The 19,602-nt window shown below is 37.9% G+C and overlaps 1 protein-coding gene across 1 annotated transcript in view; it reads right to left on the bottom strand.

Annotated features, from left to right (window-relative positions):
* Positions 1-19,602, bottom strand: part of ANGPT1 (angiopoietin 1) — a 171,094-nt gene that overhangs the window by 81,354 nt on the left and 70,138 nt on the right. Inside the window, exon 2 of the mRNA XM_058178229.1 lies at positions 4,483-4,638. Within this exon, the coding sequence (XP_058034212.1) occupies positions 4,483-4,638 (156 nt within the window). The remainder of the gene's footprint in view (positions 1-4,482; positions 4,639-19,602) is intronic.

Below are 19,602 nucleotides of genomic sequence, written 5' to 3'. Positions count from 1 at the left end.
AACTAAAATACTGCTTTCCCAATGCATACTGAGACTGTGGGATTGCGAAAGGAAAACTAGCAACTATACCCTGGCAAGTAATATAAAACATAGAATAGACTCAACCCACAATGGTTTTGATATGCTTGATTCCTTTTAATACAGTGTAAACCTATAATGTGTAGTCTCTATTCTTCATTAGGATATAAATACAAAAATGCAAGTTTTTTGTTCCAAAGATTTCCTGCTTTAATATCCCATTACCTATAAGCTAAGTCTATTTCGTATGAAAATTTTTATTAGAGCTTCTCTGGAAAACAAAAGAAGCTGAGAGCTTAAACAAGGCTTGTCATCACCATGTGCATATTATCTCTAGCTAGACTGATTTTGCCCCCCTTGTGTAACTGATCTTGGTTATTCCATTTGTTGATATACATTTAAGTAATAATTATGGAAAGGATATTGCATGTATAGGTCAAGGTTGAAGAACGATTGTGTGTGTGTATCCATCTGACACACTCGGTATGTGTAATTGCCCATGTAATGATCACAGATATGAATGTATTTGTTTAAAACAGGCAGTCTAAAATACAACAACTGTTAGATAACATAGTACTCAAAATTGTAAATAGAAGAGAAGAGAAAGGAAGGGTAAGGAATTATGAATTGTGAACTGATAGATAAAATCAAAGAACAAACAATAATGAAAGGGTGTCCAATGAGTTTAGCCCAATGGACGGTTTCAGAATTTTAAATGCTGATCCTAAGCAATTATCTGTCTCTTCCCTTCTGACACTAGTCCTGTTTCTGATGGGTTCCCAGCACGCCTTGGAATTAACCAGATGTTGTCTGGACATCCTAGCCTTTTATGTAGCAGTGAATCAATTACAGCCTGAAAAAGCAGCAAAATTGAGCTATCTTCTTTGATATTACTTAATCCCTCCAAGACGGAGTGGCTGTGGATGCCGGCATCCCGATTCAGCCAACTGCAACCGCGGCTGGCTGTTGGGGGCGAGTTATTGGCCCCAAAGGATAGGGTGCGCAACTTGGGTGTCCTCCTGGATGACCGGCTGTCGTTTGAAGATCATTTGACGGCCGTCTCCAGGAGGGCCTTCCACCAGGTTCGCCTGGTTTGGCAGTTGCGCCCCTTCCTTGATCGGGATTCCTTATGCACGGTCACTCATGCGCTCGTTACCTCTCGCTTGGATTATTGTAATGCTCTCTACATGGGGCTCCCCTTGAAGTGCGTCCGGAGGCTTCAGTTAGTCCAGAACGCAGCCGCGCGGGTGATAGAGGAGCTGCACGCAGCTCCCATGTAACACCTCTCCTCGCAGGCTGCACTGGCTACCTGTGGCCTCTCGGGTGCACTTTAAGGTGTTAGTCACGACCTTTAAGGCGCTCCATGGCTTAGGACCTGGGTACTTACGGGACCGCCTACTGCTACCACATGCCTCCCACCGACCCGTGCGCTCTCACAGAGGGACTCCTCAGGTGCCATCCGCCAAACAATGTCGGCTGGTGGCCCCAGGACGGGCCTTCTCTGTGGGGCCCCACACTCTGGAACGAACTCCCCGGCTTACGCCAGATATCTGACCTTGGACATTCCGTCGAACTGAAAACATATCTTTTTATTCGCGCGGGGCTGGCTTGAATGAAATTTTAAACTTAAATTTTTAGCAATTTTAATGGGGTTATTGGTTTTATGGCAAATTTCTTAAATTTTTCAGGCTCATTTAATAAGTTTTTAACTGATTTTAATTTTGTATATTGTATATTGTTTTTGTTGGTTTTATTCTGCCTGTACACCGCCCTGAGTCCTTCGGGAGAAGGGCGGTATAAAAATCAAATAAATATAAATATAAATATATATTACAACCAACATCACATCTAGGTGATGACTAATGGCTATATTGGTACATAGGATTTACATGACCTTCAATTAGGTAGCCTCTATGTGATTTATCCTTGGTATTACTGGACACAGGCTGATCACGTCAATGTCTCTGGACTGGTCTTACATCTTTGCTTCAGCTTTCAGTTCCTTCCATTTTCTTTCAGTTGTTATCATACTGCAGTAGCACAAAATTTATAAAACGTAACAAAAACTGCTTCAAAATAATCTTATTTTGCTTGAATTTATGACTTCATAAGTATTTTTGCACATGCGGGCTGTTTCTGGTGCACATTTATATTTTATTAAGAAACTATAGCCAAAAGGCAATTTTGATGTGATCGAATGCTAGTTCATCAAGACTTTAGACACCGCTTTAGTAGCATCCGGAGAAAAGCTTCTGCATCCTTAAATCATAGTGCTACATCTATGAATACTGTATTTATTTTTTTTTGGTGCTGTCCTTTCTTTCCATCTGATTTATAAGTTCCCTTCTGATGGCTCCTTATCTTAAAAACATAGTAAGCCCTTTAAAAAAGATGATTCATTGGAAAGTAAGATATATTTTGTCCACCACCCACTTGCCTATTAGTTTTAGACATTTTCCTGTTGAAGCAAAATTATGGATGTGGGAGGCTCCGCCCACCCACCCGGATGTCATCATGTGCCATTGTTTATGCTCTGCACATGCGGAGAATGCTCTGTGTATGCAGGGAGGAGGTGCGTGCGCTCACATTTGTGAACTGGTAGCGAAGGTAAGTGAATACTACCCCTGGACCAAACCCACAGGACAATGCAAGGAAGCCACTCATCCTTATGAGGGAGGATTCTAGCACTTTCCTGTCAATGCTAGCTTTTCTAGCACAAAAAAAATGGGAAGAATTTTGATCAAGTCGGTTGATAACGTCAGTGAGAATAACTTCTCAGTTGACTTCAAGCAAATACAGGCCAAGTATTGAACACCTGTCAATGTGTAAATATACCCATGGAATTAGTTGCAAGGATGACTCAGAAATCTTATAAAAATATAAAGTAAGCCAGATAGGATTAGAGTCAATGCCTTAGGTAGACCAAATATGGACAACCATATGGACAAATATGGACAACCATAAACAGAGGGATAGAATCAAGATCACGTGAAGTGTTAGTGCCACTTTATAATGCCTTGGTAAGGCCACACTTGGAATACTGCATTCCGTTTTGGTCGCCGCGATGTAAAAAAGATGCTGAGACTCTAGAAAGAGTGCAGGGAAGAGCAACAAAGATGATTAGGGGACTTGAGGATAAAACATATGAAGAACGGTTGCAGGAACTGGGTATGTCTAGTTTAATAAAAAGAAGGACTAGGGGAGACATGATAGCAGTGTTCCAATATCTCAGGGGTTGCCACAAAGAAGAGGGAGTCAAACTATTCTCCAAAGCACCTGAGGGTAGAACAAGAAGCAATGGGTGGAAACTGATCAAGGAAAGAAGCAACTTAGAACTAAGGAGAAATTTCCTGACAGTTAGAACAATTAATCAGTGGAACAACTTGCCTGCAGAAGTTGTGGATGCTCCAACACTGGAAATTTTTAAGAAAATGTTGGATAACCATCTGTCTGAGAATAGAATAGAATAGAATAGAATTTTTTATTGGCCAAGTGTGATTGGACACACAAGGAATTTGTCTTGGTGCATATGCTCTCAGTGTACATAAAAGAAAAGATACCTTCATCAAGGTACAACATTTACAACACAATTGATGATCAATATATCAATATAAATCATAAGGATTGCCAGCAACAAGTTATAGTCATACAGTCATAAGTGGAAAGAGATTGGCGATGGGAACTATGAAACGATTAATAGTAGTGCAGATTCAGTAAATAGTCTGACAGTGTTGAGGGAATTATTTGTTTAGCAGAGTGATGGCCTTCGGGAAAAAATGTTCTTGTGTCTAGTTGTTCTGGTGTGCAGTGCTCTATAGCGTTGTTTTGAGGGTAGGAGTTGAAACAGTTTATGTCCAGGATGCGAGGGATCTGCAAATATTTTCACGGCCCTCTTCTTGATTCGTGCAGTATACAGGTCCTCAATGGAAGGCAAGTTGGTAGCAATTATTTTTTCTGTCTGAGATGGTGTAGGGTTTCCTGCCTGGGCAGGGGGTTGGACTAGAAGGCCTCCAAGGTCCCTTCCAACTCTGTTGTTATTATTGTTGTTATTATTTTATTTACACAAAATGACAGTATACACAGCAAAGAAGATAATTATGCTGGATTTCGTATCACAGGTGATGATGATGGTGATGATGATGATGATGATGATGATGATGATGATGATTAGGACTTTATCTACTCCGACATTAACATTTGAACTACTATAAGTCCATGTATTTTGCCATAAGCTAAATAAATAAATAAATACTCCGACATTACTCATTTTCAGGAAAAACTCAAAAAGTTTTTGTTTTAATCAAAAATTGAGCACCTTCCTATATAAGAGAATATATATGTAGCTCACAGTCAAACTGGTCACCTTCTTGACTACTTCAGTCAAGAAAGGATTATCCAGGAAAAGGGAATAGAAATTATTTTACCGTCGTCAATGTTCTGGTGAAAGGACTTGTGACTACTTACTTGCGTTTCAACATCTGTGAGCTTTCTTGTCTGTTCTGCTGTCTGGCTGAGAAGGCTGGTTCCTATTTCCAGCATGGTGGCTGTGTGGTTTTGGACAGCGTTTTGCTGCAGCTGGGCCATTTCTGACTTCATGTTTTCCACAATGTAGTTCTCAAGCTACAGAACAAGAGAAAAAAAAACAAAGGCCAAGGAAAAGTATTTTGTTTAATTTTGTTTTGGTTCAAGCCATGATTCATTTAAACAATGTTTGCTGAGTAAACCACAATGGCTGAGTGAGTTCCCACAATACGCTAAACCCAATTAAATCACTTTGTGGCTTAGTTCAATGGCTGGTGGTTGTCATTTTATATTTTGGATTAAAAAAATTATTTTTGTACATATTTCGGTGTTACAGGTAAAGGTAAAGGTTCCCCTCGCACATATGTGGTAGTTGTTCCTGACTCTAGGGGGCAGTTTCAAAGCCAAAGAGCCAGCGCTGTCTGAAGACATCTCCATTGTCATGTGGCCGGCATGACTAAATGCCAAAGGCACATGGAACGCTGTTATCTTCCCACCAAAGATGGTCCCTATTTTTCTACTTGCATTTTTTATGTGCTTTCAAACTGCTAGGTTGGCGGAAGCTGAAACAAGTAACGGGAGCTCACCCCGTTACATAGCACTAGGGATTTGAACCGCTGAATTGCTGACTTCTTGATCGACAAACTCAGCATCTTAGCCACTGAGCCACTACATCCCTGTTACAGGTGGACCTCATTTAATGAATGCAGATGGTTCCAGTGAAATTCTCTCTAAGCAACAGTCAACTAAGCAAACCATCTGATTAAGAAAAAGAGAGATGCTGCAAAAGACCAGCCCTTGCTATTGCCTCATCCAGAGAAAGTGCTCTCATATAGTCCTGTACCTGGACTGTTTGTTTTCTTTCTTCTTTGACCCTTGCAGGGGGAAGAGACTGCTTAAACAAGCCATCTCTTCCTCAACTACTTTTTTTCTGCAGCACAGCAGATCCCTAGAAAGTACTAATTGCAAGATAAATTGCAAGATAATTGCATGACCTTACTTCAGTGGTGAAATCTGAACCTGTTTACTACCAGTTCGCTAGCTGCGCATGTGCGTGTACGCACATGCGCAGTGCACACCAAAAGGAGAATGGGGTAAATAGAACAGCATGCGGGGGAGGTGATCAGCTGTGGCGCACGATCTTTTTTTTAACTTTTAAAAGCATTTTTACAACCTATTTGGCTGAACAGATTGTAGAAAAAATGTTTTTAAAAGTTTTTTTAAAAAAGTTGGCCACGCCACCCAGTCACATTACCCCACACACACCAAGCCACGCCCACAGAACCGGTCGTAACAAATTTTACATTTCATCACTGCCTTGGGCCAGTCATTTCCTCTCAGCCATAGGGAGGAAGCAATGGCAAGCCACTTCTGAAATCTTGTCAAGAACATTTCAGAGATTCATCCAAGCTGTTGCCAGGAGTCAAAACGGACTCAAAGGCATGTTTGTGTATGTGCACACACTCATATAGTCATATGCATAGAGACACATGCACAGACAAAGGCATAAAATGGCCTGAAACTCCTCCTGCCGACTAGGCGCCATGATCGCTGGAGTGTTTGCAGATGAAGGAGCTGTTTTTGCTGTTGTGATAATATTTCTCCGGAATTGCCAGTCACAAATGAAAGTACACAGGATGTGATTCACTAGGAGTTGAAGCAATGAAATGTAAGATTTTGGTTTTAATCTCATTGGGGCTGAGAATAAATACCATATCAGCCTGCGATTTAAAATCCTTAGCATCAAATGTCATAATTTACAATGAAGCATGTACTATTTCAGCAAAAGAGGAATACGATAAGAGCCGGATATGCCTTGATTTAGGGACTGCGAGATAATGCAGAAAAGCAGCATTGGATTTATACCGATGCTCCATTTTATCTTTTATCTACCTACTTCTGAAGATGCCAGAAGTAGGAAATACTTGGGAAATCCTGAGGACAAAAAGATTTGTAAGTAAGAGAAGGAGAAGAAGAGAAAAAGAGAAAGAGAAAGAGAAGTTATTGTGAGTTGTAGATTGCTTAGCTGTATTTTTAAGCTTGGGATTTTAAATGGATATGTTTGAATATTAAGCTTGTCAATTCTGCAGGAAAAAAAATCATTTAATACTGTTTCTTTCATTAAGCAATTCACCATGATCCAACTTTTGAAATATTACTATTAATATTACAAAGTTAGTAATAACTTTGGCAGGTTTCCCGCCTAGAGTAGAATTCAGTGACATCTGCTTTTTCTAATCGTTCTTGACTTTCAGTCCTGTGTTTTCCACAATGTGGTATTACTCAGCAGCCCTGCAAAAAAGCCCCAGCATTCTCAGAAATAAAACTGTCACGGACCTCAATATTATTATTTAATAAACATTCGATGAGATTGCACATTAGGAGCAATTGACTAATGCTTTCAGTGTTTACTAAAAATCTTTATAGAAGCCACCCAAATACTCATGAATAAAAATGCAAACAGAAACATGAGACATATGCATGTTGCTGGCTCTTGGCATGTGGCTATAAATAAATTAAGAGTTGCTCTCTCTAAAAATGATCAGTTTCCCTTTCATGGGAAACATTTTTTACATTGTCAAGGTAAGATGAGCTCTCAAAATAGCTTTATCATTCCTGGATGCAGGAAGAGGTGAAATGTAAAGCAAGCAAGAACTATTGCTCTAAAATCATACCACATTTTTTGAAATCATTCATGCTCAGGGTGGTGTGGCTAGGATTGATACTCTGAGCCCAAATCCTGTCTCCCAGAGAATAAAGTTTGGTAGCTCAAATGACCCTCAGAAGAATGGCAACAACAAGCAAGTCTTATGTCTCTTCTTGTTAAGCTACTTTTTAAATTTGATTTAAAAAAGTTTTATTATTCATTCTCCATTACAAAATGGAGCTTATTTTTAAAGCATTAAGGTAGCTTGTATATCTGAAGATCTAGCATTATTAACCAAAGTATCATAGTACCATTTGCAAACAAAATAGTACTATAGAGTTATATATCTTGAAAATCTGTCTGTCTGTCTGTCTCTCTCTCTGTCTCTCTCTCTCTCACTCTATCTGTATCTGTCTATCTGTCTATCATCTATCAACTATTTCCAATAGCGTAGATCAAGGTTGCTTTGCCATAATGTTGAGCATATAAGCAAGCCTTGGCATAGAGCCTTATCATTTTCATACGACTGCCTATTTGCAAACACAAATACAAATAGTATCAATTTCATAATTTACTTTCACATAATTTGTTCCACAAAACCTTGTAGCATTTAACTTTGTTGCTTCTACATGTATTGATCTGGAGAAAAGCAAAAGGAAACCCAAATTTCTTGAAGGATCTGCCAAGACCCATCATTTTTTTTCCCAAGTGGTCAGCAAAACACAACCCTGAGAACCTCAAATATACAATATAATTTGCAAGTCCTGCATATGATGGTTAGACCAAGGATCCAATGCCACCCAGTAAGTTTCATGGCTAAATCTCTTTCTCATACTCAAGTCCAAGAGTATGTTCTCCTATATTAAACCCACTTTACAAAGGCTGAATCATTGGCTGAATCAATCTAATCTGCTTTTTTTTAAAAATCGCATCCATCCAAGATGGATTATTTAAGATTAGCATCTGATTTAACCAGCAAAATTGCTTAGAGCCAGAGTCAACTGCACATGCTCTGTTTTTACCTCTGACATATTTTCAGTAAACTTCTGAGAGCATTTATTTGAATGTTCACATATGTATATGGATCATACACACAAATAAACAGTTGGTGTTTATTTGAATATGCAAGCACTGAAATAAACACAGCTGGGTTGGACTATATGATTTCCAACCGAGATGTTTCTTATTCAAACAACTTGCCATGGTTCACGTATACTTGTGCTCAATAAGATTCACCATAAGGCAACACTGCTTTTCTAGAATATTACATTTGACCAATCAAGTAGGAAAAAAAACTGAGATTTGCCAGTGAAGATAAGTGCGTTAGTTCAACAGCTGAATTCTTGGAACCATGACAAACTAAATACTTTTATTTTCTTTATTGCATCATAATTAATAAGTATGTTTTATACTGAATTTATGAAGATAGAACATTGCTCTGTATCAGACAGGATTTACCTGAATTGGCAGTATCTCTTCAAATTCTAAAGAAGAGACATTTCTTTTCCTTATTCTTTGTTATTTAATGAAGGAGAAAATGAGGATGAAATCTGTTTCCTTACTTTACATTCATATTCACAACTCAGAGACAGGTGAATTAAACTAGCTATGGGAAGTATTGGTTTGGTTGTGAAAATTTGGGAGAAAGTGAGCGAGTCACTATGCTTAAACTCCTTGTCTCCAATATGGTTGTCTATCAGTGGTGTAAATAACATTTTTTGTGGGGGATAAAATTCATGGGATTTAATTGAAAAGTGCAAAACTGAAGAGTCTAAAGTACTGGACAGAAGACTACCAAATTCTAAACTTTGAACAACTTGTAACTGAATATAAGCAAATAATACCACATTCATTCACCAATTTATATGAAAATGGGAAAGGAAAAAAATACAGAAACATTTCTCAGCCTAGTTCTAATTTTAAATTAAAAAATGCAATATGATTGCTCATAACTGCATCCAGTTTTAGTCACCACACTATAAAAAAGATGTTGAGACTCTACAAAGAGTGCAAAGAAGAGCAACCAAGATGATTAGGGGACCGGAGTAAAACATATGATGAATGGTTGCAGGAACTGGGCATGGCTAGTCTAGTGAAGAGAAGGACCAGGGGAGACATGATAGCAGCGTTCCAATATTTGAGGGACTGCCACAGAGAGGAAGGGTCAAGCTATTTTCCAAAGCACCTGAAGGCCAGACAAGGAATAATGGATGGAAACTGACCAAGGAGAGATTCAACCTAGAAATGAGGAGGAACTTTCTGACAGTGAGAACAATCAACCAATAGAACAGCATGCCTTTGAAAGTTGTGGGAGCTTCATCAATTAAGACTTTCAAGAAAAGATTGCACTGCCATTTGTCAGAAATGGTGTAGGGTCTCCTGCTTGAGTGGGGGGTTGGACTAGATGACCTATAAGGTCCCTTCTAACTCTGTGAATCTGTTATTTAATCTGTATCTGCTCAGCTGTTTTGCAGCCCCATGTGCATTACCTGATCAATTAATAATAGCATTGTGTTAAATAGAAACAACTTATACAAAATATTCACTGTTTGCATTGTTCCATAGTTTGTAACAGAGAGGGTCAGGGAGAGAGATCTAAAAATGACTATTTTTCTTTTACCAAGGATGATTTAGTTGTGAGCGAAAGCAAGATTCTTTTTATGCAATAAGTGACAAGATGAGAACATTTAAAATAACCCATTGAAATCAGTTAAGGCATTAGTCATGATCAACATATACAGTACACACAGTCACTTCCTCTTCCCTTTAGAATACCTTGTCTCTTGTTTTTATTGTGTACCCCAGATTGAGACATGTCAACTGGGCAGCTCGATCCCACAATTGATCTAATGCATGAAATGAAAATAAAATATAATAAAATAAAGGTTTTATGATAGCAGTTTGTGTACTCAAAACATGATTGATTCTGGACCAACCACAATTATTCTTTCCCCAACATCAGAGAGATGAGGTAGGTAGACTCCTGAAGCCTTGTCCTCTTCCTTAATTCCCTCAAAACTGGCAAACTATTCACTAAGTCTGCATTACTATTACTATTAGTCTTCTCATCATTCCTATCACCCATTTCCTCCCACTCATGACTGCATAACTATAACTTTGCTGCTTGTATCCTTACAACTTATATTGATTGTTTCCTAGTATGATTTGATTGCTTATTTCTACCCCGTGACTATCATTAAGTGTTGTACCTTATGATTCTTGATGAATGTATCTTGTCTTTTTATGTACATGGAGAGCAAATGCACCAAGACAAATTCCTTGTGTGTCCAATCACACTTGGCCAATAAAAATTTCTATTCTTGTTTGGAAGCCGTCCGAGTCTGGATGGGGAGAAACAGGCTCAAGCTCAATCCCTCCAAGACGGAGTGGCTGTGGATGCCGGCATCCCGGTACAGTCAGCTGAGTCCACGGCTGACTGTTGGGAGCGAGTCATTGGCCCCGATGGAGAGGGTGCGCAACTTGGGCGTTCTCCTGGATGAACGGCTGTCTTTTGAAGACCACCTGACGGCCGTCTCCAGGAGAGCTTTCCACCAGGTTCGCCTGGTGCGCCAGTTGCGCCCCTTTCTAGACCGGGATGCCTTATGCACAGTCACTCACGCCCTCGTGACGTCTCGTCTGGATTACTGCAATGCTCTCTACATGGGGCTCCCCTTGAGGGGCATCCGGAGGCTTCAGTTAGTCCAGAACGCGGCTGCGCGGGTGATAGAGGGAGCCCCTCGTGGCTCCCGCGTGACACCTATCCTGCGCAGACTGCACTGGCTACCTGTGGCCTTCCGGGTGCGCTTCAAGGTTCTGGTGAACGTCTTCAAAGCGCTCCATGGCATAGGGCCGGGCTATTTACGGGACCGCCTACTGCTACCGAATACCTCCCACCGACCCGTGCGCTCTCACAGAGAGGGACTCCTCAGGGTGCCGTCGACGCGACAGTGTCGTCTGGCGACGCCCAGGGGAAGGGCCTTCTCTGTGGGGGCTCCCACCCTCTGGAACAAACTCCCCCCGGGACTCCGTCAACTTCCGGACCTCCGAACCTTTCGTCGCGAGCTTAAAATGCATTTATTCATCTGCGCAGGACTGGGTTAGTTTTTTTAATTTATGGGTTTTAATTGGGGGTTTTAAATGGGGTTTTAAATTGTATCTAAATTTTTAGGCCGTTATTGAATCAGTTTTTTATATAGTTTTTAATTTGTATTCTATGTATTGTGTTTTTTATTGGCTGTGAACCGCCCTGAGTCCTTCGGGAGAAGGGCGGTATACAAATATAATAAATAATAATAATAATAATAATAATAATAATAATAATAATAAAAATAATAATAATAATAAAATAAATAAATATTCTATTCTATTCTATTCTATTCTATTCTATTCCCCAATCCCTGTGTCACACAATAGGGCCATTACACCAACTGCCCTGTGAGAAAATTCTAGAGGTTTAGTATTCTCCTCCTTTTAAAATAATATTTATTGTTTTATTTTATTTTATAATTGTTTCACTTGTAAGCCAAGTTGGGAGGACTATTATCTTGAAAGGCAGCTATTAGTCATTGTAATAAATAATAAAGATATAATAAATAGCAGGTATACTGAGTGGTTATTAATTTGAGATTTCTCCATTGAAATGCAACATTACTCAACGTTTACTACTCAGCTACACCAGTCCAATAATAAATCATTACTAAGATATTTCAAGGCCTTCAGAAAAGATTAGTGAGGTATTGTATACTATCAACAATTAAAATTTAGAGGAAAATTTTAGACAATTCTACAGTTAGATTTAGATGTCACAGCTCATTTTGGTTAAGGTTTCTCTTAAATAATATTGGACAGCCACAGTCAATTGTGTCCTATAAAAATCAGGCATTTATGATCTTCAGTTTTTACAATACAACTGCATAGCCCAAGTGGTTTGGTGATGAATGACCTATACAGATGATAATATTTACCTTAGTTTCTTCACAAGAATTTTTTTAAAATTATATATTGGTACATCTTTGTTGGAAGGGCTTTATAGTTTTAGAGGTACAGTGACCCGTACAACTCCAAAAATAAGCATGGCAGTAAAGGACTAATTGCAGCTTCCCACAGCACCATAAAAACAACAAAAGCTTAATGGAAACTACAATACTTTTTCTTCCCATTCTCATAATTCTGCATACTTCCATTAATCTTTATAGGGATTTATCCTCAATGTTGTTTTCAATGAAATATTTTGCATAACACTTCATACTTAAAAAAAATTCCAAGCATTTGTTACAAAAATGTTTGACCAGTATCTCATGAGGGCAATGAGATGTTCTGGGATTCTCAATTTTTCCAAACACTTTCCAAAGCTTGACATTATCAACACAATCAAAGGACTTTCCACAATCACTGAAGCATCAACAGACTTTTCTGGGGTATTCTTTGGCTTTCACAATTATATAAATTCTCAGTAATCCAGATCATGGTTGTCCCAAAGGTGCTTTTTCAAGAGGCAACTGGACTTTCTGGTTTTTCTTTGAAAACGTCTTTTTCTGAGAGCTGAAGAAGCTTCTTGGATGAGAAGCGAAACGTCTTCAAAGAAAAACCAGAAAGTTGGCACCTTTGGGACAATTATATACAGTAAATTGCATCAGAAATAATATTTCATGTTCCATGGGTTTTTCTAAAGCTGGCTTTTTCATGTAACTATTCTGCATTGGGTGTTCCTTCGATATTATTTTTCTAGCATGTGAAATTAAAGATATTGTCTAATATGTGAACCTAACGATAATAGTTTGCATGCTCCGTTAAGTCTCTTGGAACATAGATTGACCTCTTCCTATCTGTTAGCCACTGTGTTATTTTTCAGACTTGCTGGTGTAGCTTGGTTAGAACCTTTACTGATTCTTCTTTTTTTACTTATCATACTACAGAAGGACTCACTGGAGAAGAGCCTAATGCTGGGAAAGATTGAGGGCAAAAGAAGAAAGGGACGACAGAAAATGAAGTGGCTGGATGGTGTCACTGAAGCTGTAGGCATGAGTTTAAATGGACTCCAGAGGATGGTAGAGGACAGGAAGGCCTGGAGGAATGTTGTCCATGGGGTCGCGATGGGTCGGACACGACTTCGCAACTAACAACAACCACAACTACAGTGGGTATTCCATGAGTTCTGTAGCTTTTACAGATGTTTTAATACTGCTTCTAACTGTTCTCTGAAATATCTTTGTTAAGTTTTTTCTGAGATTATTTTTTTTAAAAGAAAAAACTTGGCTGTGGCTTCTCTTATCTTCTTGGCAATTTCCACAGTTTGTTCTGACATACAGTTTGCTTTCTTCTTTTCCTTTCCTTCCTTGGCAGCCTCTTTATCACATTCATCCCTGACAACTTCTTTAAATTCATTTCATGGTTCCTCTGATTCTCAATCAATGAGGTTCAGAACTTCAAAGCAATTTCTGAGGTTCTCCTTGAAATCATATTGCGATCATATTGTGGAGATTGGTTGGCTTTCTTCTTTATCTTTAGCTTAACTTGGAACTTGCATACAAATAGTTCATGATCTGCTCCACCATCTGCATGTCTTTGATGGTATAACTAACTAATAATAGAATCAATTTGATTTCCATGAACTCTGTCTGGTGATGTCTGGCAAAGAGATGATGTTTTGTTTGTTTGAAGACTGTGTTAGCAATGAAGAAATCACTAGAATGGCAAAATTTAATAAGTAGGTCTCCTGCTTCATTTCAGTTTCTTGAGCCATACAATTCAACTATATTTATAAATTAAATTTGGTAATAAAACTTATTAACCTCTCTAATGGCACTTAGACATCATGTCATCAAGTTGAAATGAAAAAACCGAAGGATTTTTGCTAGAGTAACTTGGTTAGTCAAGCAAACAAAAAGTTACATCCATGCATTTAGTTTTAAGACACCTCTGCATTCATTGTTGTTTGCTGCTATTTATGTTTAGTTCCTCATCTAAGGTATATAAATAAATATATTTGTACTTGGCTTTATTTTCCTGGAACTTCCTGCAGTTCATTTCTGTTCTACGATAAGCCTAGATAGTGGATAATAATAATCCTAATATTGTTCTGCCAAATAAAAGCTTTTGGTCGGAGGAGCATCACAAATACATTATACTGTAATTAGAAGTATAGGAAAAGTCCAGTACAGCAAGATAATGAGACTGTTCATATGTTTTTGGTTTTGGTCTTGGTAAAGAACTTCATTTTATGAAAAATCAAACAGCCAGAGATTTCTTTAATAGCAGCCAACACTTCTAGTTTGCAGAAACCAAACATTAGCCTGTTACAATATGCATACTATAATATGTGGCTTAAAATAATCCCAGCCCTGAAAAGATATATCAGCACCAGATTTTATAATATGCATTTGTGATTCAGTCCAATGAATCAGCGATAGCAATGCTGTTTTATGAAAGCAGCCCAAACATTGCCAGGTTATCCTCAAAAGGCGGTTTGAAAGTCTGTTGAATGCTGCCCCTTTCCCATCAAAGATTTCAGTTTCCAAGTTCAAGGTTGGGGCATATGCATAAGACACGATAAGTGACATCTGGAATATGCTTCTGCTCTTCAAGTTTTTCTTTAAAATCTTCCCAGTGAGAAGAAGTTGTTAAGGGCAGATTTAGGTTAGGACACATAAAGATTTATCCGCTGGAAAGCAACCAGTGACCCAGTATAAGGATGAAACAGGGAGGTCAATGACAAACTGTTTCCTGCCCCCAAGGAGATGTCAATAATTCTTCTTATAGCAGACAGACATTTGACTCCTAACCAGATATTAGGCAATTCCTACCCTGCATAGCTTTGCATGCTATATCTGGAAACAGATTTTATTTATTTATTTTATTGAAAACTTTCTAAGCACGTCCGAAAGTTTACAGCAAACTTTCCTAGAATATTGCATTTCTTCTAAAGCCAACAACTCTAAAATCCAAGTATAAAATGTACATTGGGAGTGGAGTGGAGTTAAATCTTGTTTCCTTTGAAAAAAAAAAACCCAACCATTTAGTTAGATATAAAAAAAAGAAAACTTGGAGTTTCTCTTTATATCTGAAACAAGCTATCTTTCTTGGGTGAATCTCCAATTGAAAAAAACACGTGTGAATAGCTGCAAGAGGTTAGGATGCATAAAATATTTCCATCACATCCTGAACTAGAGATGATGAGAGAGACAGATACAGTGGAAATATTTTTTTTTTAGCTGCACTGGATCATATTACTAAAATCCATGCATTACATTTATGAATACCCATGAAGATAAATGATCCTAGAATATTCTTTTTCATGTCTGCTGTTACCGTATGCCTCCCATCGACCCGTACGCTCTCACAGAGAGGGCCTTCTCAGGGTGCCGTCCGCCAAACAATGTCGGCTGGCGGCTCCCAGGGGTAGGGCCTTCTCTGTGGGAGCACCGACGCTCTGGAACGAACGAACTCCCCCCAGGCTTACGTCAAGTTCCTGATCTTCGGACCTTCCGTCGTGAGCTAAAAACATACTTATTTACTCAAGCAGGACTGGCATAAATAGTTGATTTTAATTTGGGGTTTTAGAGATTTTAAATATTTGTAAATTTTTAAATTTTCTAATTATCGGCCATTTATTAATAGCTTCTTTTAATTTCTTTTAATTGTATATTCTCTGTATTTTATTTCGGCTGTACACCGCCCTGAGTCCTTCGGGAGAAGGGCGGTATAAAAATCTAATAAAATAAATAAATAAATAAATAAATAAATGTCATGCACTATAAAACTGAAGGCTACAACCATTAGTAACTGAGTGCATTTCTATTTGTTCAATGAAGCTTTGTGTTGCTCTCCCCTTTTTCCTACAGATGCTATAAAGGTCATCTATATTTCCTGGCCCTTCGACTCTCTAATTATTCATTATATTTTCATATCATCCAATGACATCAGTTCTCAGTTCAGCAATATACAGTTAACCTATATAAATGATAAAACAAGCGAATAAGCTGAAAAATGTTTCTCTACTGGATCTACACTTCGTCAACTTCCGGACCTCCGAACCTTCCGCCGCGAGCTTAAAACATATTTATTCATTTGCGCAGGACTGGACTAGGTTTTAAATTTATATTGATTTTAATTGGTTTTAGTATTTATATCATTTTAATTAATTTGGCTTTAGAATAAGTTTTTTAATTGTGATCTTAACCTGTATTTATATGCTTTTTATTGGCCTGTGAACCGCCCTGAGTCCTTCGGGAGATAGGGCGGTATACAAATTTGATTAAATAAATAATAAATAAATAAATAAATAAATACACAAGAGGTTTTAAAAACACTGAAGAATTCTCAGCAATGGTATAAAGTAGAAAATAGGAGAAATCAAACATTATGACAATATTTAATTGAATTAAAGATTAAGATTGTTAGAAAAAAAGGAAGGAATAAAAAGTTGATTTATTTGATCAAGGTTAAAATGAAACTTTTTTTTTACAATGTTTTGGTAACCCTTTATGTAATTTTTGCTGATACCAGAATTGAAAAGTTGATGTTTTATGGATTTGCTTCTAGTCAAGGGATAGGATATGGGATGAAGAAATATTTGTAAACTTATAGGAAGTGAAGAGTTATTTGTTTATAGTTGTGATGAAGATTGAAATTCACTTCTTTATATAATTCTTTTCTTTAACTTTATTATATTCTGTGTTTCTTTTTTCCTGCATTTTTATTCCATTTTTCCATTATCTTCTCTTTTTATAAATTTAGGTTGTATTCATTTTTACTGTTATAATTCTCTCTCACACACACACACACACACACTCACACACACACAAGCACACACACACAACTCTTCAGTGTTCTCCAAAATATATGTTTGTAAAGATTTGGATTTCTCGAAGACACATCACAAAAATGGACAAAAAATTGCAATCATGACCTATAATGCTTGTAGCAAGTTTAGGTTCCTGGCTAAAATATAGCTGCAAGTTTGTAGAAGTGCTTCAAAAAGGATAAGAGCAGTAGATGAAAACTGATCAAATTAACATAAGAGTAATTATAATAAAAGTTGGCAGAGAGTGCAGATTTTTGTAAAAAAAATTAATAAAGGGCAAGCTCAGTACCAGGAGTTAGGTGGTATTACATTCTGTTTTACGTCTTCCTATAATTCTACAGCCTCCCTAATTTCCTCTGCTTCACTGAAAGCACACATACAGAAGTACACATATACAATCTATGGGGGATTTTGTTTTTATGTCTTATATTGGATTGTAATTGAAGCTTGAAAAACCAGGGAGGTTGCAGAACCCTGGAGACATTATTTTAAAACAAAGATGATTCATACACACTTATTTGTGCCGTTGTAGCAATGGTTGTGCAAGAATATCACTTTCCACACTTGAAATTATTCCTGAAATTATCATCTTTGAAGAAATTTCCAAAGCAATTTTTTTTCATGAAATTGAACAGCGATGGTGGTGGGGATATCAGCACAGTTATGTAAGACGGATTCCTGATACATGTTGTTTGTTGACCTGAGTTGTCTGTTAGGGCTTTATTGGTGCGCATAAAGTTGAGAGACCACTAAGAATACTTAAGTGGGCATTTTCTATTCCCTCATGCCAGCTCAACATCAGTAGAAGAAAGCTTTGCAATTATAGCCAGCAGCTTGTATCTCAGTGCTGTTCTTATTTAATTGAATAAAATATCACATTTTTTCACATATTCTCTGTACTGTATTTTAAGGGCATAGGAAAATCCATATGGTCCAAAAAGGACATTAAAGTCATTCTTTAAGAGGATGATGAGTTTGAGTTTCATTATAATATGACAAACAAATAAATAATAAAATCAAAATGAAATTCATCCTCAGCGACCATCAAGTATGATTAAATTCAAGGATACCCTTGATTTACCAAATCCAGAGAATTTGGATGAGATTATTCCAGGACTGCAAGAAATAACCACATACAGTATATATCTAATGTTTTTGGCTAGCCCCCGTGCTTTAGTACTAGATTTGGAGAAGAAGCGGATGGAAAGAAAATATGTAATGAATTGGGGCCTTTCCAACTTGGAAAATGTTAATATGATTGGCATTTCTTATTGTTTCTTTTTTATTTAAAATCTCAGGCAAGCCATTATCACTCAATTCATTCTGTGACATGGGAAGAATAATATAAATAATGTTTTGAAGATTCCTTGGAACATTTCCTTTAAGCCCACTTTATTAAACTGGGGATTTTTTCCCCCTAAAGAGCGCTGCCACCCAAAATTTTCTTTCAAGTGAATGGACAGATATATCAATGGATGGCCATCTTGTCTTCTTTGCTATCATTTCATATTAAAATCACAGGGTTGTAAAATGTAATTTGGACCTTAGAGAGCCAAAAGATTATCCAGAACAGGAATTCTCATTGAAGCACTCATGACTGGTGATTTTTCAATCTTGATTTGACCACATTCAGTGAAGAAGCATCTGTCTGCTCTTGCCATAGTCAAGAACCATCTAAAGCAAGACAATAGAAGGGAAAGCAGCAGGAATGCTAATAATCCTGATAGTTTTTCTATGTGGAATAAACATCAACCTCTCTTCATTCTTCCAGCTTCTTGAAACAGAACATCACTTGAGAGTAATGTTTATTTCATGCGTTGGTGAGGGGATGGCCCTATTATACAAGATTTTATCTAATTTCTAGGCTGCAGTCACTAGTGAAAAAGAGATGCTGAAGTACGAGTTTCCTAAAATATTTCTACAGATAGTCCTTGACCTACGGCCATAATGGAGCCCAAAATTTCTGTTGCTAAGCGAGACAGTGGTTAAGTGAATTTGCCCCCTTTTACGATCTTTCTTGCCACCATTGTTAAGTGCAGTTGTTAAGTTAGCAGCACAGTTGTTAAATGAATCTGACTTATTTATTTATTTATTTATTTATTTATTCATACTTTTATACCGCCCTATCTCCCTAGGGACTCAGGGCGGTGTACAGCCATATAAAAAACACATAAATATACAAAGTAAAACATTAATCTAAAAAACTTATTAAATAGGCCAAATATTTAAAATAGACATATAAATAATAAAACCCGGTTAAAATTTAGTTTTAAAATTTTAAAAATATTAATAAAGCCCCAAATTAAAATTTTACACTATTATGCCAGTCCCGCTTGAATAAATAGGTGTGTTTTGAGCTCACGACGGAAGGTCCGAAGATCAGGCACTTGACGTAAGCCAGGGGGAAGTTCGTTCCAGAGCGTCGGTGCCCCCACAGAGAAGACCCTGCTCCTGGGGGCCGCCAGCTGACACTGTTTGGCGGACGGCACCCTGAGGAGACCCTCTCTGTGAGAGCGTACGGGTCGGTGGGAAGCATAAGGTAACAGCAGGTGGTCTCGTAAGTACCCGGGTCCTAAGCCATGGAGCGCTTTAAAGGTGGTAACCAAAATCTTGA

Source organism: Ahaetulla prasina, chromosome 3, assembly GCF_028640845.1.
Source record: "Ahaetulla prasina isolate Xishuangbanna chromosome 3, ASM2864084v1, whole genome shotgun sequence".
In the NCBI taxonomy this organism is placed as follows: domain Eukaryota; kingdom Metazoa; phylum Chordata; class Lepidosauria; order Squamata; family Colubridae; genus Ahaetulla; species Ahaetulla prasina.
Note: the sequence above shows the minus strand (reverse complement) of the source record. Positions and strands in the feature narration are given on the sequence as shown.